Here is a 22,537-nt window from a genome sequence, read left to right on the forward strand (position 1 = left end):
CACTATTAGAGAACAGTAAATAGTTATGAACAAAGTCATAGGGAAAAGCCTTTTTCTTTTTATATATGTTGGTTCAGAAATAGGAATTCAGGGGCATTTTGGAAGTCAGGCATCTGTGCTGGACTCTCAGTGGCTTTTTGCTTAACATTTTGTCCCTCGTTCTTCTTTTTTGGCTTTCTCATAGGCCCCTTGGAATTGATGGAAGCTTCAGAACACGGTGGATGCTCCACCCCCGGGTGTAAAGGGATTGGCCATTTTAAGAGGGCAAGACATCTGGGCCCTCACAGGTATGTGGTGGCTGCCACTCACATGAGGATTTCTTACAGGGTCAAATACAGGGTGTTGCCCTGTATATATAAAATAACAATTTCCACGTATACTAAACTGATGTGAACTGATTTTAAATTCAGATCCATAAGAAGTGTGGTTACCATGGTGATCATGCAAAAAGGAAGGGAATATCTATACTTAAATCTTCCTGGGAGAAAATGCATTCATGATTTAAAATAGATTTACTCTAGCTGTTTGGTTTTTCTTGGCAACCTGACTAGTTTTACTTATTTTGGGTTGACCATTGAGAAGGAGAAGAGGCAAGGCCCCGTTGAAAACATTTGATAGAATATTACATGATTGGGTAACTCAGTAATTTGAATAACGAGCGATCAGAGTGTTGTGGCTGAGCAGTAGAGATCACAAAAACCAAAATGTAAATAGTTTAATGTGAGAATGTGTTGGTTACAAAAGCATTTTACGTGTTTTTAAATATTTTTCTCTTATTCCTAGGTAATTTCAAACAAACTAATTTTATTTGAAATGTGGTGATTTGGGAGTCTTTGTAGACATTTTAAAGTATTATTGAATTAGTAAGAAATTTCTGTGATTTAATTGGGATTTACAGGGAACCAAAGCATCACATACTTAGTGTATTTTAAAATAATAATTTTTCAACATAGTCTTCACCTGTGTATCAAGTGGACTGCTTAGTAAGAACAGTGACTCCTGGTTCATCTAATTTGTACAGGTCTTTAAACATTTTGAAGATTGTTCTGCCTGTTCCTCCAAGTTAATAGCATTTGCAGAATTGGTGTGCTTATTTTCATCTGGTACAGTTTCCTCTTTCTTTCATCTCAGCAACCCCAAATCCTGTTTCTCTTCCTCTTGCAACACTTCTCCCTAGTTTTTATGAGGTTCAGTATGTTCCAGAGTAAAAAGTCTGATCAGAGATAGGATGATCCCCTTTGCAAAAATGCATTTACACCTTTTCATTGCTTGTATGACTGTGAACCAAAAGTTACATGATTAATTTAAACTTGGTTAAAAATGCATCTTTGGCTGGGCATGGTGGCTCACACCTATAATCCTCACACTCTGGGAGGCCAAGGTAGGTGGAGTGCCTAAGTTCAGGAGTTCCAGACCAGCCTGAGCGATAGCAAGACCCCATCTCTACTAATAAAGTAGGAAAATCAGAGCAAAAGGATCACTTCCGCCCAAGAACTTGAGGTTGCTCTGAACTATGATGCTATGCATTAGTCAGAGCGCCAGAGTGAGACTGTCTTTTTATTTTTATTTTTTTTAAGAGACAGAGTCTTACTTTGTCCCCCTTAGTAGAGTGCTATGGCATCATAGCTCAGAGCAACCTCCAGCTCTTGGGCTTAGGTAATTCTCTTGCCTCACCCTCCCAAGTAACTGGGACTGCAGGTACCTGCCACAATGCCTGGCTGTTTTTTGTTGCAGTTTGGCCAGGGACCGGGTTTGAACTGGCCACCCTTGCTATATGGGGCTGGTACCCTACTCACTGAGCCACAGGCACCACCCAAGACTCTGACATTAAAAAAAAAAAAAAGCTACAGCTTAGAAGTTATTAGACATTGCTTAGGAAAGGCAGCTGGATTGTTTTTCAGGCATTATGTAAGTTTAATTGCCAGAAATAATTTGTGAGCATGCTACATTTGCACCATTGTCTCAGTTCATTTTGCGTTGCTATAGCAGAACATCAAAAAGACTGTATTTATTTATTTGTGAGTGAATGAATGAATGAGGTGGGGTCTTACTGTGTCACACAGGCTGAAGTGCGCAGTGCTATCATAGCTCCCTGTAGCCTTAAACTCCTTGGCCCAAGGGAACCTCCTGGCTCAGTCTCCTGGAACCGTAGGCTCATACACCCAGCTAATTTTTATTTTATTTTATTTTTTAGAGACAGGATCTTGCTATGTTGCCCAGGCTGATTGTGAAGGCTTGGCTTCAAGCAGTCCTAGTCACTGGGATACTAGCAGGAGCCACTAGGCCAGGCTTGGATAATTTCTATAGAAAAAAAATTTATTTCTCCCAATTCTGGAGGCTGGGAAGTCCAAAACTGAGCAGCTGGCATCTGGTAAGGGCCTTCTTGCCACATCATCCCATGGCAGAAAGGCAAGAGAGCATGTGAGAGAGAGGGCCCAACTCGCTGTTGGAACTGCCCGCTGCAGCGATAATGAACCCACTCTTGAGACAACATTGAGGCATCCATGAGGGTGCAGCCTAATCACCTCTTAATTCTCACCTCAATACTATCATAAGGACAATGAATGTCAACGTGAGTTTTGGCAGGGACATTCAAACCACAGCTGTTATACATCCAGATATTCATACAGTGAGTATTTCTGAGGAGTAATTTTTTCAGAAACAGCAACTAAGATTTATTGAGCGTTTGTTTACTCTGTATGAGACACTGCTCTAATTGCTTTACGTGCATTGGATAACCTTCAACACAACCTTATCACATAAGAGCTGGGGCTTTTCCTGCTAGTTTTGATGAAACTGCCGTGAGATTGGAGAGGTTGAGTAACGGATCTCACTTCACAGCTGGTGACGATGAAGCCCAGTGCACTTGGAGGCCTGTGCCCTTGACCACTACCGTCCAGCTGCCTTTCACACCTGCACCCCATGGGGCAGTCACAGGCCAGCCTTCACAGAACTCGTGGACTGATGGAGTTGTAAAAGCTGTCTATAACTTAGTTAAAATATAAGACACAAAACCGATAACTAACACCGGACCTTTGACATGTGTTTTTTTCTTCTGTATAATCCCAAAACATTTATCACGGTCAAAGCAATTTGCTGAAATTATGAAGGAAAGAAAAAAAAATCACAGAAATTTTTAAAATAAGTGAATATTGCCAGCACGTTGTTGGGGTATAGCTAGAGACATCAAGAGGGTTTTTGTTTTTGTTTTTTGTCCTCTGGAAGAGTGACACACCTTATAGCAGTTCATCTGCTTCAGGGCTGAGGAGAGAAATCCTTAAGGTTGCTCCTCTTACTCTTGGCCGGGCCGTGCATCAGGACCACCTTTCCCCAAGGGTGCGAGTGGACCTCTGAGTGCCCCAAAGCTGGGCCACACCATTTCAGCGAGTTTCAGTGGCCGTCTTTGGAACTTTTCTTTGTGATTGCAGTGTTGTACTTATTAAGAGAAGGATGCACAGAAGAGTTAATGGAGAACTGTGGTATAGAAGCTCTTCTAGTATAATTGGAACTGTAATAGAGAATTGCTTATTTTCTTAGAAGGAAGGGCAGAAATACACCTCATAGCTTAAAAGACAAGCATTGACGAAGAAGCTGTATTCATTTTCTTGTCACACATAAGCCATAATCTGCAGATTCCATGCCTTGGGCAGAGTTGTTGGTTGACATGAGCCTCTGTCTGGACAGAGCGATTTAATTCACAGAATTTGTGAGAGGTCCCGCCTTCTGCCCCAGTGCTGTCTTCTCTTCTCCTCAGCCTTGAACTGAGTTTTCGTAGAATCCCTGGCTGTGCCATCTATTTACAACACTCAGAGCTCCTTTCTGGCAGGCTATTAATCCGTAACAGGCCCAGCCTGTTTTCCATTTCATTAGCAGACTTGTGGGATAGCCTGCTGTATCATGGATATTCTTGGAAAGGTTCATTTCACTGGCACTTATTTTCGTTCTTACTAAGAAAGCTGTGTTTAGGAAAACAAAATGAGAAAATTCTCTTTGGATTAATTTCCTGAGAAACTGCATGTATCAAAACATGCTTTCTTTGCTTAGATAACAGGGAAAGTTTCTCTTTTAGCAAGAACAATCAATTTTATGGACATATAAGCAAAAGACTTTGTTTTGACTAGCGTTTTTTGCTGCCCTCTCTGAAGATTATAACAGTTGGATTTGATCTAAGAAGTGTTAGAAGCAGAACATGTGTCTGAACAATGATGTTTAAGAATGCAGCTCTTTGTTTTTTTAGTGTTAAGGTATAAATGATCAGTGAATGAGTTGAGCGTGGATATGGTATTCTCATCTCTAGGGATATTCAGTAGCCAGATTGCTAAATTCTAATTTTGTAGAATTAGATCATGTCATGTGTTTCCTCTGGTCATTTTGGCCGACTGAAAGAGGTCAGGAATGAGAGGAGATTAGAGGAAAACGAAAGCTTTTATGTAAAAGGAGATGTTCTACAGACATAGTGCCTTTGGCAGTAAGTGTTTGGTTTGCAGTATTTTATCTTGGAGAAATAAAGCAAGAAAAGAAAGATCAGAGCGTATTTCCAACAACCTCTAAAGGATTATTTATGAAGTCCATGAGATGTTTAAACACTGGAGCTCTGGATGTGCACCTGAAAACCGTAAACATATTAATCCAATATCCGTCCTTCCATTGAGCAAACACTTGCTGACGGCCTGGCCTGTGCCATGTGCTGAGCTGGTTGTCCGGAGGAAAAGGCTTGACCTTCCTAGGAAACCAGTCCGGTTTGAGCTGTTTCTCACAGAGACACAAATGATGGTCACTCAGAAGCATCAGCTTTTTCTGAGGGGAGCACAGCTTTCTTATGAGTCATCTTCTGGAATTTCAAATGCGGTTTTTTTCTGCTGATGTTCTTTTACACAATAGGGGGTTACATTCCACCCTTCTTTTTTAAATACTAACAAGATTCTTGGTTAGATTTATGGATGACTTTTTATATTCCAGGCCCTGTTGCAAAATCTTACATGTATGATCTCATTTAATCCTCACAGCACCTCTGCGAATTAGAGTAGACACTGTTCTCATTTCCGTTTTACAGATGAAGAGACAGATTTGAAATAGTTAAGTGAGCACCCAAGATTGAACATGGGCAGAACCAGGGCCAACCCAGGCCCACACATTCCTCTTAACTGCTAGCAGGGCAACCATGCAAAGACACAGTAACCTGACAGAGCCTGCCTTATAGGTTTTCTTAGGGGAGGAGGGGTAGGAGGGTGAGTTAACTATCAGGACTGAGGGTGAGAGTGATTGTGTGAGCACTTAGAAAACTGGAGATGTTGCCTATTGTTTAAGTAAACTTAAGTAAAAGGGATTTTAAGGTGGCAGCAGAGAGCAGTGAATATGGCACTGCTTCTCACTTCCCTAATGAGCTGGGCCAGCCTTTCCTGGGAAAAATGGCCTTCTTAGAGGGGATGGTGGGCAAATATTTGCATATACCACGTCTAGCTGATATGGAATAGTTTGCTAATTGTACAGGATGCACCCTACTAAAGTGCTCCAGTGTAATCCTGTGTGACTCTGCTTCTGCTCTCTGAAGACTGCATAATGGTCAGGACTTGTGTGTCCACTGTGCCAGTGTGTACCCGTGACGGAAGAGGCGCATGTCATGTGATGGACCACACCTTACTGAACGTTCTTCACTTAGAAACTTACTTCGTGAGAAACTAGAATGTATAAACCTAATGAAGACTCACTAGGTGAAGTCTCATAGGTGTTTAATCAGCACTGGGGAGTTTGCAAAGTCCATGTGCAGATTTAGAAGTTAGTTTTGGGTTTGGAAATAACAGAAGAAATACTGAACAGAACGCACAGTACGTCTGACATGGTGCCCATCGCTTCGGGTGCTCTTTTATGTGACACTTGATTCTAGCTCCTTGAAAACACGACTACCTGAATTTCACTGAGATTCTTATCCTAAGGGGTAGTCAATGGGAGTGGATGAGATGGTGAAATCCCTGGCTGTGCCTATAGGCTGGCTTGCCTATAGGGTCATCAGGTAAGAATTGTCTTACCAACCTCTGAGACCTGGGCTAGTAAGGTGCTTGGAGCAGAGCCTAGCACGTAGCAAGCATGTTGTACCCGTTAGCTGTGCAGCCTAGAGGGCAGACCAGCATCTCGCTAGAAGATGGTGCTCTCAGATCGATTTCATTGTCACGTATTCATAAGAATAAGCAAGTTCTTCAGTCCCGCAGGCTTCTGTTTACCCAGATAGCGTAGCAGTTAGGAAACAGCCAGCCTTGCTGGTCTAAATCCACCAGGAAGTAACTGAGCAATGCTGAGCAAGTTCCCTGTTCAGGCTCTAGCTTCTGCATCTGGCGTGGGTGACAGTAGGAACCTCCTCAAGGTTGTGAGCATTAAACGAGATAATGTCAGTGTAGCAGGTAGCCTGGGTAGTGCACTCAACCCGGGGTCGTTTTTGTTGTTGTCACCTTCATTTCCTATGTGAAGAAATGATCTCAGAGGTGTGCGTGCTTGTTCTCGAGTGCAGGATACAGCAGCAGAGCAGGTGCAGAGCCAGGTCCCCATGTCCACCTGGAGCACCACCCGTCCCTCTGTGTGGGTCCTGTCACTCGAACACCTACTGCATTGTGTGGCATCCTGTTGTTTCATCACCTCCCACTTCTGGAACCAACCGGCTTTCCTCTCTACCCCAGAGTAGGTGTGAGAATGGGAGATGTGTCAGCCCTTTCGGCTCGTCTCAGGGTTCAGAAGAAGAGAGGCGTGTTGGCTTGAAGCTCACAGCTGATCATTGTGGCTTTCCCCTGGGCATCATCCTATTTTACTCATTGGTGAGCTGCGGCTCTGAGGGCCCTGATTATTTTTCCCTAGTTTAAGAGTTTGAACTCTTGTCTCAGGGCCTGGCAGTCCGTTTTCCCCCATAGGGGGAGACATTTAGACAGCGTCATTCTGGCCACTGACACTCTTGTCCTTTCTGAGCATGGTTTCATGTCGTGGTCTGGATAGATGTTCTTCCTTTATGTGTTTAACAAACAGATGCAGGCACTGCCTGGGAGATCTTAGATGTGGACTATCCATGCTGTAACTGTAAGCAGGGTGGCTAGTTGGGGACCGGGGCTTTCAAAGAGTCCTTCAGGTCTTCCGGGGCTAGATGTGGATGAGGTCGGTGACAGAACCTCTTGCTTTCTTCAGAGCCAATCAATTCCGATTTAAATGTACGTACGTTATTCAGCAGTTGTAAAGCCACATGTTCAACCATGAAACAACGATGAGTGTCATGTTCTAGGAGTAGCAGGATGCTGTTTGTCCAAAGAAAGCAAAAAGTGGCCTTTGGGGTTTTGGCGGGGGGGTTGTTTGTTTATTGCTGGTGCCACGAAATTCAAGTGGATAAATTTGTAATAAAATAGACAATATGAGCAAAGAATAGAGTGGAGTCAAAGGTGAGGAAGATCTGAGGCAGAGTTAGTTAACATCTCATGCCAGACACAGACACAGGAGCAGCAGGAAGGAGACTTAGTTATATCGTTTTTTATCTGTGGCGGGGGCGGGGGGGTTATAGACAATGATGGACTTGGTTTTAAGCATGTTTACTGTGAGGTGAGCCTAGGGCATCTGAGTGGACATGTCTAGTGGATGTTTGTATTTTGCCTGAGGTCAAGGTCCATGTCAGGATGCTCCACGTCCTTCCTAGGAGCCATGGGTACAGGCATTGGGCAGCTTAGATCCCAGAGTGCCCATTCAGATGATGTAAAGGCCAGTCAGACTGTTCACAGCCTCCATGGAATGGAGAGCACAGTGAAGCCAAGGCCCCCAGCAGCTTCACCCGGGCAGCGTGTCTGCGGGAGTGTACTGATCCTACCCTGATCCTGCCCAGGCCTGCTGGGCTGGCCTTCCTATTGCTCTATCAGATGCCTTTTCATAAATTCTTTTCTGCTGCAGTTGGAAAGAATTGGATTCGGTCTCCTGTATCCATGAGCTCTGATCAGTACAAGGATCCCATGGAGGATCCCCTGACCATTTGCAGTGCTGGTTGGTATTCACCAGAGACTTCCTAGTGAGAGAGGGAATGCCCCTGGCTTTATCACCGATGGACTGCATTATGCCCAGTATGAGAATATAGCTCTGTGCCCATTGCGCTGAGTTACTTACTAGACAAGCACCATCTCTGCCTGGATGTCTGATAAACATTCCACAGTTTCTGATATTGCCCCCAAATCTACTTCTCCTTAGTCATTCTCATTTCAAAAAACAACAACAAGCAAAGCCTCTCTGTTAACTAGCCAATTCTTCATGCCAGATGCCTGACAGCCACTTGTGAGCCCTTCCTTGGAGTCCTTCATCACCTCCCTCCAGCCACGGGTGCTGCTGGGATCACTGAAGATAGCACAGCTAACCACTTGACTCTCCTCCCCTCCTTCCACACAGATCAAATCACCATGATATCTTTACTCATAAATAACTGTTCCTTCTCCAAATCTGCCCCCATTGAATCTTCTCTGCCCTTGAAATCTCTCAACAAAGCACGCCGAGTGATTCTTTAAAGTTGTAAATCAAGCTCTGTTATTCCCTTCTTTGAAGATCTTCTGGTGGCTTCAGATCCAACCTACATTTGAAAAATAACCTCCTGACTGTGGCTTCTTGGGCCATATGTGGTGCCTCCCCAGCCTGGCCTCTCTTTCGTCCAGCATGCCAACTTCCCCTCTGTGTGCTGGGGTGCTCTTCCCCTCAAGGTGACCAGTGTTGTCTTCCTGACCTTAATGGCTCTGCTCAGATGTGCCTTCTCCAGGGAGGCCTTTCCTCTCCACGCCGTCATACCATCCTCATCCCCTCTCCCGTTCATTATATTTTCTTCATGGCGTTTTTCACACATGAAGTTCACTAATTTATTTGTCTATATAATTGTGTATTGCCCATCAGCTCCATGAGACTACAGAGCTTCTTGTCTTAACACATAACAGATAATAAATACTTGTTCAACATATGAATGAAATAGTTAAAGACTAAAGTTACTTAACCTTTTGAAGCCTCCGTTTGTTAGATGAAATGCTGTCCTCTAGATGTTGGGAGGATAAACTAAAATATTGCTATGTAAGGCACTTAGCACAGTACTTGGTATATGGTAAGTGTTCCGTAAATAGTATTGTTTTTGTTATTGTTAATAGTATGTAAATTTGTGTCAACACTTGATCAGGTGTTACTTACTTTCTCATTTTGCATAGATACCAGTAGCATGTAGTTATAGAAAAGAAAGGTTGCGTTTTTGCCTATGAGATATCTGTGGTAAGTTTTATAAGTCATTATCAGCATTACCTGAGAGCATTTTCAAACTTTTCCCTTCTATTCCCCAGAGATTGTATCAGAGTTCTGTTGGTGGAGGGTAGATATGCACTGTTGTAATTTTCCCAGTTTGGTTGTCAACAATCTCATTATTACCCAAACTGAAGAAAGGAACAGTGGGACACGGATGCAGTTTACCTTTGGTCCCAACTGTCTTCAGATTTAGGATTGCTTCCTAAAAACAGAAGGGTGATGTGTGGTGTGATCCGAGATACAGAGGGTGCTCATTTGTTCTGGAGACTGGAATGCTGAGGCCTAGGCACAGGAGCACGCCAGCTAATGCTGGACGACCAGCAAGTGACTTCAAATTCCTCTGCTGGCGTAACAGGAATGATCACCAGATGAGACCGGCCAGTTCACCTGGATGGAAGGCAGATGGGCAGATGGGTCATGATCCAAGTGGGCCTCTGGTCGGTCTTTTTTTATGCTGGGAACAGGATTAGCTACAGATTGATAATATATTTTCTGGGACAGCAGTTGTAGATCTGAACCTGGAGACAGGAATGCTCCATGGGGAGACTTTTTCCTTTGCAGGGCAGTAACTGTTATATAAAGGAAAGTAAATGGCTTGATGACTGCCCTGGACATGGAGGACTCTTTGGGAGCAGGTCCACTCAACTGATCAGTCTCTCTCCCTCTCCCACCCCTGCCGCCAGCTCTTCAGTACTGTCTTTGAAGCATTTTGGGGGTTGACTATTTCCAGAGATAAGTACAGAGAGCATTCTTCAATGACTATAGTTCAGTTCTAAAGATTGCAGCGGATTGCTCAGTAAAATCTAGTGCAAAGACATTTTTTCTTGCAGAATATTACTTAAATTACATTTGAAAGATAAAATGTTTCTTACTGTATGTTTAATCATGCATATGTACACATATAAATATATGTATAATGTAATCAGTTGTTGAATTTTGGAATTTTATATTCTACAACCTGTCATTTTAATTTGAAGAAGTTTAAGTATGGTCTAATGGAAATATTCTTCTTTTTTCTTTTGCTCTATTAGTGCTGCCAACTGTCCCTATTCAGAAATCAATTTGAATAAAGACCGTATTTTCCCCGACCGCTTAAGTGGTGAGATGCCTCCAGCTAGTCCATCATTTCCAAAAACTAAAAGGACAGACACGAATGAAAGTTCTTCATCACCAGAAATGAGGTAATTAAAGCAATTAATAGTAACATTGTTTAGAAGGACTGTGATTGAAAGAGGTTTCTATCTTCGCTGTTTTGTGTTCTATGGCCGTGTTTTCTTACAGATTGTTGAAAATGTACCTAATTTTAATGTGAAGTGATTGTAGGGATCAGTATTTTGACTTTAAAGAAAAATTAGAGTTTATAAAAGCATGTCCAAATCGGGCAGGATTTTCTCTTAATTATTTTTCTTTTTTTCTTTCATTCTCCTTTCCTTTTTCCTACCCCTTCATTCCCAACTTCTTCTTTTATTTGAACCTGCTTGGTATTAGGGATTTGGAAATTCAAGCCCTTTTACTGCCTGCCAGTTCATACTTCTGTGTGAATTGACCACTACTCCTATAGAGTCAACCTTTTTTAGAAGGTGTGGAAAACGCACATTATTTATTTTGTAATCCTCATTTTCTGTCACATACTTGAATATACAGTATTTTACTTAATTGTTAAATTACATAATAAGTTTAGTCATTTAATTTTGATTTCACTTATAGAGCTGCAGTGTTTAGCCACAGTGGATTAGTAAGTAAAGAACCAAATCTGTTTGATATATTTTTAAAATAAGTGACCCATGCCCTTAGATGAACAGGATACAAAATTAGATTAGGAGAAAGATGCTTCTTAATAGTTAGGTTTTAGGGTTTCTTTTATGAAGTATTTTGAAACTTAAGGCAACATTATCCTTTAGATTTATAACTTCCATTGCTCTGCGTAAACCAGGTAGACATTTGAATTAACAAATATGATTCTAAATTCACACCAATGTTATCCAATAAATGATATGTAAAGTCAATTATTATTGTCCTTGTAACCATTATCTATTGGAAGGGGGTAAGGAGGAACCACAGCTTCTTCAATTACTACAACAGAGGAGATTTTTAAATTCATTTTTAAAAACTTTTTTGTTGAGACAGAATCTCTGTTGCCTGGGTGTGAGTGCAGTTGTGTCATCATAGCTCACAGCAACCTCAAACTTTTTCTCTAATGTTATTTTCTTGAGTAAATGCTGTCAACGATGCAAATCTTTTTGTGTTCAGTACCTTCCTAGTTACCGTTTATCATACATTAACCAATGAGAGACACAGAAACTTTGGCTATAGAAAGTTGATACCAATAAACTTCTCCCCATCTCACTTTAACACTTTGCTTTATGCCATCATTCTCCAAGCGTGGCCCTCTTCTTTTCTTTTCTTTCTCTTTCTCTTTTTCTTTCTTTGTTTTCTTGAGACTGATTCTCACTTAGTAGAGTGCTATGGTGTCATAGCTCCCAGTAACCTCAAACTCTTGGGCTCAAGTGATCCTTTTGCCTCAGTCTCTCAAGTACCTGAGACTACAGGTGCCTGCCACAATGCCCAGCTATTTTTAGAGACAGGGTCTCGCTCTTGTTCAGGCTAGCCTTGAATTCCTGAGCTCTAGCAGTCTACCCACCTTGGCCTCCCAAAGTGCTAAGATCACAGGTGTGACCCACCACACCCAGCCAAAATATGGAATGCTTCACAGATTTGCTTATCATCCTTGCACAGGGCCATGCTGATCTTCTCTGTCTCCTTCCAATTTTAGTAAACATGCGGCCAAAGCAAGCACAGCCATCTAGTTTCTTAACATAGCTCTTACTATTGGTTGTTTGGTGCAGACACAGGAGCAAATGAATAAGTAGTGCAGGCCCAGCACCGGCACACCCTGGTGCTTTCTCCTCCGTGGAAGAGGAGAACCTGCGGGTCAGGAGCGTAGGGCACTGCTTGGATTTAAATCTTAGCTTCCTTACGTGCCTTGCGTGTGATCTCAGATGAATAATTCAATAGCCCCTTCTTTGAATCTCATGGTTTATGAGGATTTTATAAATGGAAAATGTAAAGCTTTTAGAATAGTGACTAATAAGTAATAAGCCCCCAATAAATGTTAGTTTGTAGTAACAATCTTGAAAGAGGAGTTACATCTTTGTTTCATAGGGTTTCTTTTTTCCTTTGGGAGTAAATGAATGGGTGGACCATTTCTGTGATAGTCTTAAACTTTGAATGGATTGCTCAGACAAGATAATTCTTGTATTATTGAATTATATAGGCTGTCTTTTTCTATAATAACTGCTCACTTGGATATAATTTCCCACTCAGGTTTTAACAAATTTTCTTTGCATTATTCTTAATAACTTACTAAAATTTGGTTGGCAGACTTTACTTTTTATTTTTTAATGCATTTTGACACACAGTTTGCACCCCTGGGGACAAACTCTTAAGACAAGGATTTCATTTTTTAATTGCAAGTTGTTTACTCGGAAGATCAAGGAAATACTCATGTGTTAGCAGTTGACTGAGGAGGTGAGTCAGCTCAGAGGAGGTGAGGCAGCTCAGTGAGGCAGCCAGGAAGAGCTTAGTTGTCATGCTGATTACCACCAGGAACAGCAGGGACCCAGACCTGCTGGGGAAACCCTAGGAGCCAGTGTAAAGCACACCTTTTGGAGTCAGCCCACCGCAGGGAGGCAGGAGCTAAGCGTGTGAACACCAGCCCTCTCCTGCCACACACAGTAAGAAGGAACATGTTCATTCCCAGCCACCGCCCTGCTGTGCACAGTGGCCAATAGCAGCTGGAGCAGGGAAGCCCTGCAGGAAAGCAGCACAGGTAGGACAAGCAGATCCCAGGCCTCCAGATGGGCCCAAGAGGAACAGGGGGCTGCAGCCCATCCCATCCCCTGCTCCCCATTTCAGATGCCAGATACTTCCCAGAATGTGATGTGCTGGTGTTGCTTTTGATCAGGAGCTGATGGGATAGGGCTAGAGGAACTTGACCATGTGGGGAATGTATATCCTCCACCTGCTGGACAGTTAGTTGCTAGGAAACTAATGTTCCACAGCAGTCATCCCCCAGCTTGGCTTCACATCGGATCCCCCGGGACTACTTTAAACTTCAGATTTGAGGGCCTGCCTCAATCTGAATCTTCAGGCTAGAGCACTGGGGTCCATATTTTAAGGTTCTATTGGAAAGTATATCCCCCTGCTCAAAAGTTTTGGTGACATCTCATTACTGTAGAATTAAGATCTAATTCTTGATGTGCCCTACAAAGTCCAGTGTCATGTGGCACCTGTCGACCTCTCTAGCTTTGTCTCTGCAGGCTGTTTCTCAGCTTAATGCTTCAGCTACCTTGGTCCTCAGACACTCTCTTCCTTCTGCCTAGAACCTCCATCTCTATGCTCACCCTGCTAATCTCTCCTCTTCAGGCTTCTGATTAACTTTCCCTTCCTCAAGGCAGCTTTTTGCTCCCTCCAGACTGTTGGCTGAGTCCTTAATTACCTGCTTTCACATCATGCATCCTGCTGCCTTTGACACATTTTTGTAAATGCTTCTTCAGAGTCCGTGTTTTTTTTGATGATGCACGCCCTGAAGACAGAGGCCATATCTTGCCCTGTTCTCAGAGTTCCTGCAGCCGCCCATATACTACCTGGCATGCAGCAGTGACCTTGAATCTTCATCAGTCTTCAAAGGAGACATGTCTTACATAACCTAAGAGGCAGTGGCCATATGCTTTTTGTTCATGCCTACATTTTCAGCTTTCTAAGATCTCCACACCAGATATCTGAGGACTGATTACGAAATGAGATAGATTTCCCAAATGCACACCTCACTCTCTTATTAATTAAGGTGGTATTTCCCAAACTGTTTAGCTCCCTGGTGGCACACACAGAAAATGATACCAAAGAAATGACAACATTTATGTACCACGTCAAGGAAATGGATGTGGCGCCTCCCAGTCACCAGAGAGGGCCATGGAGGGCTGCAGGGCTTACTGTCCCAGGGCACTATTACCCTGGGGATTCAGGCCATCCTGGCAGAGAGGCTCTGCCCATTAAGATGGCTCCCACCTGGAGTCAGCTTGTAGATGTGCTGAATGCTCAAATCTGTTTTCCTACAGCAACTTGTCAAATGGGTGGGTTGAATTCACAGTGCCTGACTAGACAGAAATGCGGGTACATAGTCCCGTCCCTGTTACCCATTCACTCCTTAGAGGCCTGCGGAGTGCCAGTGTTGTCCTGGGACCCTCAGGGAGAGGATGGCCTCCTAGCGCTGGGCGTTGGAGCTGGCACAGCACTCAACGCAGCAGGATGGAGAGCAGAGCTCTGCCAGTGAGTGGAGTAGCTTTTCTAAGGGACTGCTGACTTAAGTCTCTGCATGTCTGCCACCAAATAAAAGAACACTTGCATTGCTCTATATATCTTAATAAAACTGTGAGTTGCAAACTTCATTTGCATCAGAATCATCCGAGGTGCTTATTTAAAATGTGCCTTTTGAGATACTGATTTAAGAAATGGAAGATGCATCATCGCAGGAATCTTCATTTTTAAGGAAAGTGACAGATGCAAGTGGTCTGTAAACCAAGCTCTCCACATCACTACTGAATGTAAACACCTTTCGCTGAGGTAGTAATTCACAGTGGATTATCGCTTGGGAAACATTGGGCATCCATCCCGCATAGCCTTATTCTCATGAAATCTGTCTTGCAGCTGCTTATAATCGTGTTAGGAATGAGGTGCTATCTCTAAAAATCACTTAATGTTTTAAGCTCCTGTATTGTTTAAGCCTACTTAGACATAACCACAGAGTCACAATAAAACATCTTTAAAATACCTGCCAAATACTTGTATTATCTTGTAAGACAAATGCCCACTGCTGAACTGATCTAGTGACAAAATTCAGTGTGTTCAGTTTGTTAACAGGCCACTGAAATGGCTTCCCGAGCTCTAGGACCAGTGTTTCCACATGAGAACGACACACAGCAGTGGCAGGAATTTCAGCCATCAATTCATTTATGTTTTTAGAACAAATCCAATTTTGTCAGTCACACCCAAAAGCCAAGTCTGTACCTTATTAAACAGATGAGAAAACAAATAGGGAACAATGAGCATATTTATATCTGTCTACTTTGCAAAACTATCACATCAAGTAGAATAAAGTTTAGAGCCAGAAATTCTAGAAGATTATGAAAGTTGATTAGTAATCTGTGGGAACTTGCTTTTACCTTCTGGGGTCTTCAGGATCAGCTTACTGTTAAACATCGGAGCAGAGGAAGCCGGTGATCAGTGATCGGGCATTCTCTGGCTTCTGTAAACTTCTCCCTTTTTGCTTGTGGGCTGCTAGGTATGAATCAGGAGCTGTGGAAGTTAAATATTCCAGCTCTTGGGAATCTGAGTCAAATCTGTGTAGTTGTTTGGGTGCACCCAAGAGAGGCTGGATTTTAGTGAAAACACTCACGGTTCTAATGCCAACTGCTGTGACACCAAGGCAACCATTCAAGGTGTAAGGAAGATGACTGTGTTATTGTTACACGCCTGTGAAGTTGTTGGAACAATATCCTAACAAGATCTTATTTTATCTCCTTGAATATCATCAATTCTTGACTCAGGAGACTCTTTTATAGAGAGCAGAAGAGCAGTGACGGCTTTTCTCTTTCTACAGCAACAACAAAGAAGCAGTGCAGTCTCCTCTCCTGAGACATCGTGTGTGGTTCCCAAACCTCACCCTCTGGGTTAGGACTTTTCATTTCATAAAAGTAGTGATCAGTTGCTGAATGAGTTTTTCTGAAGGATTTTTCCTTGGTATCTGGATAATACCCAGCGTATTTACTTTTTATACTCCTTTCATTATATTCTTTCCCTGGCATGTGTGCCTTATGCTAAATTATAATTTGGGAGGCTTATTAAGCAAAGTGGTTTTTATTCATTAGATATATGGCAAACCATGTTTACCACTTCTGGGCCATGTTTATGGAGACACCATTCAGTAAAACTGTTGCTGTTATATCACCTCAAAAGGAATTTGATTTTAAAAACTCTCTATTAGAATGTTAAACGTAGACTGGAAAGTTTCCTTTCCACAGGCTTTATTTGCTGTCTTCTCTGAATCCCTTGGAAGGTGGTGCCCTCCTTGCCCTGAAGCTGCTCATTTGTAGGTGGTACTGTGCCAGGTGCTTGGAGCATTCTGTTGAAGTTCCTGTTAAGTGCAACCTCTGAGATTCTCTCATTCAGCGATCTGTTGCCTGTGAGTGAGTGGCAGCCCAGAAATTACAAACAAAATAAAACAAACAAACAAAAAACTAAGAGACTGCAAAGGGACATCCTTTTGATGTTCAAAACAGAAAAACCTGCATATTTTACAGCTTTATCCTAGTATTGAGTGTCCTCCCTTGTTACTGGGGAGTATGCCTCTTCATCAGCTCCTACGAGGCTTGTATGGGATGGGAAGGAGAGGAATAGAGTTAGTTTAAGCCCAAACGGATGAGTGAACTTTTGCACTGGAGTTGCAGTCAGGTGGCTGTGATGCCGCCAGTGGGCGGCGACTGACCCACGGGCTGGCCTTTCCTCTGACACTGCACACTCCACGGCCTCCTTTCCTGCTGGACTTAGAGGCGGCTGAAATCAATCAATCCCTGAACTGACGCAGAATAACTCATTGTTTCATGTTTTTTTTTCAATATTGTTTTAACAGACTGGTTGAAACATAATTACTTAAGGATTGTTTTTATAGGAAAATTAAGTAAACGTGAAGAAAACACAGCTGCATGCGTCAACTGCCACCCTGTAGCGACACGTTTACCCTTCAAATGTTCGGTTCCCTAATATTTAACACAAAGCACAATTAGAATAAGATTGTAAGACGTCTAAACCATGAGACACGTAATTACAGAGAAAGAGGATGCTGACTCATAAAGAATACGTTTCTCCATTCAAGTGGATTCCCCTGTCTTAATTCAAAGCTGAGCGTTCATGAGTAAGATTTCACTGTGATTGTATTTCTGTTCAGACTAAAGAAATGTTTGAAAAAATCAGTTCTGGAAAATTCTGATATCCCAGGAGAAATTGCTATATCTAGGTGCTTTTCCCTACAGTAGCGTATTTAATCCCTGTAACACCTTGTGTCACATAGGTGCTGTTTCCACGTCCTTAATTGTACAGTTGTAGAAACGCTCTTGGTTAAAGCCCCGCCACTAGTGAGACGCAGACCTGGGCTGTCCCCCAGGCAGTCCAACCACTGTCTGTGCTCAGAACCAGTTGTTTTGTTTCCAACCTTGCGAAGAGAAATAAAAAGTAAATAAATAAATAAAAGCTATTTTAATAGTTGGAGAAAGCAGGTTACTTACAGATAAAGTGTCTGCAGATAATTTTACCATAAAATATAAGTAATTCATCCATAGGGACAGCTGCCTTGAGTCATGCTTCTTAAGTGCCTGGCTCCGTGTTAAGTCCTTTCTACATATTTATTCCTTGACATGCTACATGACATAAAGGATCATAATCCTCTCTTTACTGATGACACACCTGTGAATTAGGGAAGTTAAGTAAGTACATACTGCAGGTGTAACACTGGTCCAAGCCACGGAGCTGAAGTTTGAACCACGCCTGTGCTCTTCCAGAGACCGTGTGTGTAATCACCGTTGCCAGGCTGCTTTCTCCGTGTCAGCCTTCACACACTCGTGCACCAACAGCTTGTACCCCTTTCCAGAATGAAGTTGGTGATGATGAAAAATGTTGACCAGGCCCAGAAGGTTTTATGTTGAGCAATATTTTGATATAAAATAGAGCATAAAAATAGCTCTAGTCATTCTTAAAAATCTGGCGAGAGATATATCTCATACTATATTTCACACTGTGTTGTAATATTATCCCAGAATTTTAACATCCTCATATAATCATATTTTGTCTGTAATTGGAAGACTGTGTAGCAAGAATAACTTTTTTTTTTTAGAAGTTAGGAAGTCAAAATTCTAGAGCAAGGATTTCATTTTTGCATGCAGAAAGAAGGTTATCACAATACCTATTCAACCGGATTAGTGTAATGAAATTTTTAACTTTATAGGAGAAGGAAATAACCTCAGAAGGTTGTCGTACTGAGAAAAAAAAATTATTTTAAAATATGAGAAAAATAAGAATATGAAATCAAATTCTTCATTCTATTGTCCTCTTTAACTTCATATAACAAGGATACTTTATTTTGGGAAAATGTAAGTATAGAAACCCAAGAGTAATTAAATCCATTCATGGATTTTGGTGTCAGGAAGACCTGGTGCTGTAGTTGCACCTGTGGATTTGGGTTTATCTTCTGTATGTCTCAGTGGATATAATAATAGAACTTTTCTCCAAGGAGTGTTACGAAATTCTGGATGTGTAAGAGCTCAGGCCATCTTTGGCTTATGCTGCATTATTGAGCATGCTGACTTTTCATATCAGTAGTAACTCCTTCCACATGTCTGGTGTGCTCTGTGAGGACCCTGTGCACTCCAGTGGGTCTCCTCACCCATCTATTTCATAATGCCCATTCTAACAGACCGCACAGATTGGCCCCTTCTTCCGCCTTCCCACTTCCAGTTAAAGGAAACAACATACAAGGGGCTTAGTCACTTTTGATTTTGAGGAATTTACAGAATCAATACATTAATCTGAAATAAAACATTCAATAAACATTTCCTATAGACTTCTTCATTTGAATTGGGTTTGATAAACACACAATTCCAAGTCTGGATAAATATTCAAAGTTACGTATTTCCAGGTTTGCATGAGTCCCCTTTGATGAAATGAAATTTTCATGAGTTAAAATTGGGAAAGTGAAAACTGAACGTGCTTCTGTAATGAAGCAACGTGAGTAACGTCAGAGCACGTAGCTCCCTTTGCTTCTCTTAGGGATGGAGTATGGCAGATACATCTTTCAATTTTCTGTCTCTGTTCTCATCTCAGAAAGTGGTCTTTTTCTTACATTTTGGGAAATAAGTAATTGGCATTGCATTTGAAAATAAGAGTACAAAGGAACTGTTCTCATGCACAAGTCTTATTTTATGACTGACTTTTATCGATTGGTCTCACTTTGTCTCTTCCTCTTTCTAAAATCAAGTCACTGTTATAGTTTCTGGGAAAGCCACAATATCTAGTTGGGGATTTATTATCTTTGGGAAATGCCAATTTTAAATTATATGACTACAGTGAATTATTATAGCTAATACATAATGAAAATAGCCATTGACAAACAACTTTATTCATTGGTCACAGTCCTTACTGGGATCAAATTTGTGGGCTCAATAATATTATTTCCACTTTAACATAAAACAAATTTGGAAGTTCACAGAAGTTAATTTAGCATAGTAAGCTAATTCTAATTTAATTACCAAGTACAACTTCAGCACTCTTTTTATAGAAAGGACAAAATTTTCTAACAAACACTTCAACTACTGTCCTTTCTTCAATTATCAGTAATATTCTTATATTTGTTTTTACTGTAGTTCCATCTTCCTACTTTCTATGGAGTAAGAGCCTATATAGAAGTGGTTCTCAACCTTCCTAATGCTGCAACAGTTCCTCATGTTGTGGTGACCCCCAACCATAAAATTATTTTCGCTAGAACTTCATAACTGTAATTTTGCTACAGTTATGAATCATAATGTAAATATCTGATATGCAGGATGTATTTTCATTGTTATAAAGGGGTCGTGACCCATAGGTTGAGAACCACTGCCCTATAGCCACTTAATTGCTTTCTCTTGGAAAAATATTTTTTTTGGTTTCTCTTGGAAAAATATTTTTTATTGCATAACAAGATGCCTCCCATTCTCAAGCAAGTATCCTTCAGCAATTGTGACAAGTTGTTTTTAGTATGTGAACTAAACCAGTGAGCTCAGGTTCAGATGAAATTTCCCTTTGCCCTTGGAAATGATCTTTCTAAAAGATTATTATTTATTTATTTATTGTATGCTTACTATGGAAGTATCACTCTGTTACTATAATTTCAAACAGAGAATAAACTGGCACCTTTGTAATTAAATCTGTAGAGCTCCTTTTATATTTTGGTGGAATATTTTGTTTCAAATGTATTTGCGATCTGGGCCTTTCTGAGACTCAAATATATTTGTAGAAGGAAGACACATATGAAACAGCAGAGCATCATCAGTGGAGAGGGTTAAGCACTTAAGTGTTTAGGCCAGAAAGCATATTTGGTAAGATGGAACTGCAAAATGTAGTTAACTTTGAACCCTGAGAATGGAATACCTCGTATTGAAAATTTTTAAGTCCCTAAAATTTCACTTTAAGAAAAGTAGAAGTAGCCTGTAACTGGTTCCTTTTTTTTTTTTTTTTAAATAAAAGCCATTCCTGTTCCTGACTTAAGAGGTAACACTGTCAATTAATATTGTGATGTGTGCACTCCTTTCTACACCATCTCTGTGATGTTGAGCTTAGCGTTAGGTCATTCCTGGTCCAAAGGAGGTAGAATCAGTTCAGGCTGTGGCTATGACCTGATTAAGCCAGGGAAAGCTTCCTAAAATAGAATGCAGGTGATACCCCTGGGTCAGTCTTAGCCTCAGCCCCAAGTCCCAGAACTGAATATTATATAGTGTTTTAATAAAATGACTTTCAAAATATTTTCTTTTCTTTAAATAGACGTTTTATCAAATAGTACAAGTAAAATTTATCATGATGCATGTCCCAAATTGTACTTGAATTATTCAGAAGCTATATTTGCCAGAATAGTTTTTTTTTCTTTGACATGGATTATTCTGTTGCCGCAGGCTAGAGTGCTGTGACATCAGCGTAGCTTACAACAACCTCAAACTCCTGAATTCAAGTGATCTTTCTGCCTCAACCTCCCTAGTAGCTGGGACTATAGGCACCCACCACGTTCGGCTAATTTTTCATATTGTTAGTAGAGAGAGTCTTGCTGTTGCTCAGGCTGGTCTGGAACTCCTAAGTACCAGCCATCCTCCCACCTTGGCCTCCCAGAATGCCAGGATTACAGGCGTGAGCCACTGTGCCCACCCCAGAATACTTCATCTCATTATTATTCCTCACTTTAAAATTTTCTTTCAGAACGGTACAAGAATTGCTGATGAGGAAAATGGGCATTTATAGATGTTGTTAGTTTAACTGCTTTATAGTAGAACCACGTATCCTTTCTAACATTCTGTTGGTAACATTTATTTTCGAATTAAGAAAACAAAGTTGCTGAGGTGCAGTTCTAAACCATTTTTTAAAAATATTTCTCTTACAAACTATCAAAACATGTATTTTTCTCAGGGACCAGCATGCTGATGATGTCAAAGATGACTTTGAAGAGAGAACAGAAAGTGAAATGAGGACATCGCATGAAGCCAGAGGTAACCCCAATATTTTCAGACTACCGACAGGTGTCACTACTCACGTTCAACAACCCAACACTTACCTGGAATACAGCAGTCATGTTTATATTAGAGATTAGCGTCACTGGTTGGCTTATTCTTTTTTGCAGGCAGTAAATTTTCATTGCTCAGGATGAATATAGCATGCTATTCATTTGTGGCCTGTGTTAACAGTCTCACATATTATTACGTGTTGTACTTATAAAGTTTAGTAAGACATTCTCGTTGGACTTTGTTGTACATTCTCTTCAGTATCATTGGTGTCATTTGCTTCGTAATGTTTAAAACGCAATTCACAATGTGTTTTGAAATCCAAATAGAATATAGTCTTAATACCACGAAATTCAAAGAAAATTACTTCAACAAATGTTTTAAGTTGCATTGGAGAAAGTCATTTGTCTTACGTCTTTATAAAAATGATAGTGCAATGATTTAATTAAGCAATGAAGTCTTAAAGACAGTTATGGTGTAAATTGAACATTTACTATATAATTATTTTTTATAAGAAAACATCCTTCTGATTATGATTTTAATGGTTGACTCTGGGTATTTTGCTCTGTGTGTACCTAGTTTTGTTTAGATCACTATATAAAATTTAGAATGCCACCTAATAACTGGCCTGCGGTGACCTGTTCCATAAGTTGTACATTAATTTCCACATCTGATTTTCTATAAAGCAGTAATTTATAATTAACTAAAAAGTTAGAATCAGTGCTGTCTCCACCATGTTTTGTGGGGTGTAATGTAGCAAGGTGTACCAACTGCAGACTGCCAGGGTTTGAGTCCTGCTCTGCCACCTGCTGGCTGTGTGATCGCAGACATGTCACTGAGTACCTCTCAGTGCCTCTGTTTATCTGTCCCAGGGAACAGTGATAGTATAGCTGTCTCATAAGATTGCA

General features: G+C 41.2%; 1 protein-coding gene and 1 non-coding gene across 4 annotated transcripts in view; one reads left to right on the top strand and one right to left on the bottom strand.

Moving 5' to 3' along the window:
• L3MBTL3 (L3MBTL3, histone methyl-lysine binding protein) overlaps positions 1 to 22,537 on the top strand; it is an 87,487-nt gene that overhangs the window by 48,091 nt on the left and 16,859 nt on the right. For all 3 annotated transcript variants that reach the window (XM_003781663.3, XM_023513477.1, XM_003781662.3), the window contains 3 exons: positions 185 to 287; positions 10,314 to 10,463; positions 21,538 to 21,617. In XM_003781663.3, coding sequence (XP_003781711.1) covers positions 185 to 287; positions 10,314 to 10,463; positions 21,538 to 21,617 — 333 coding nt within the window. The remainder of the gene's footprint in view (positions 1 to 184; positions 288 to 10,313; positions 10,464 to 21,537; positions 21,618 to 22,537) is intronic.
• LOC111725753 lies at positions 11,974 to 12,079 on the bottom strand. Its single transcript, XR_002773741.1, has one exon. It is a non-coding gene; the product is annotated as a U6 spliceosomal RNA (small nuclear RNA).

This window comes from Otolemur garnettii, unplaced genomic scaffold (assembly GCF_000181295.1).
Source record: "Otolemur garnettii isolate 467f Iridium unplaced genomic scaffold, OtoGar3 scaffold00002, whole genome shotgun sequence".
NCBI lineage: Eukaryota > Metazoa > Chordata > Mammalia > Primates > Galagidae > Otolemur > Otolemur garnettii.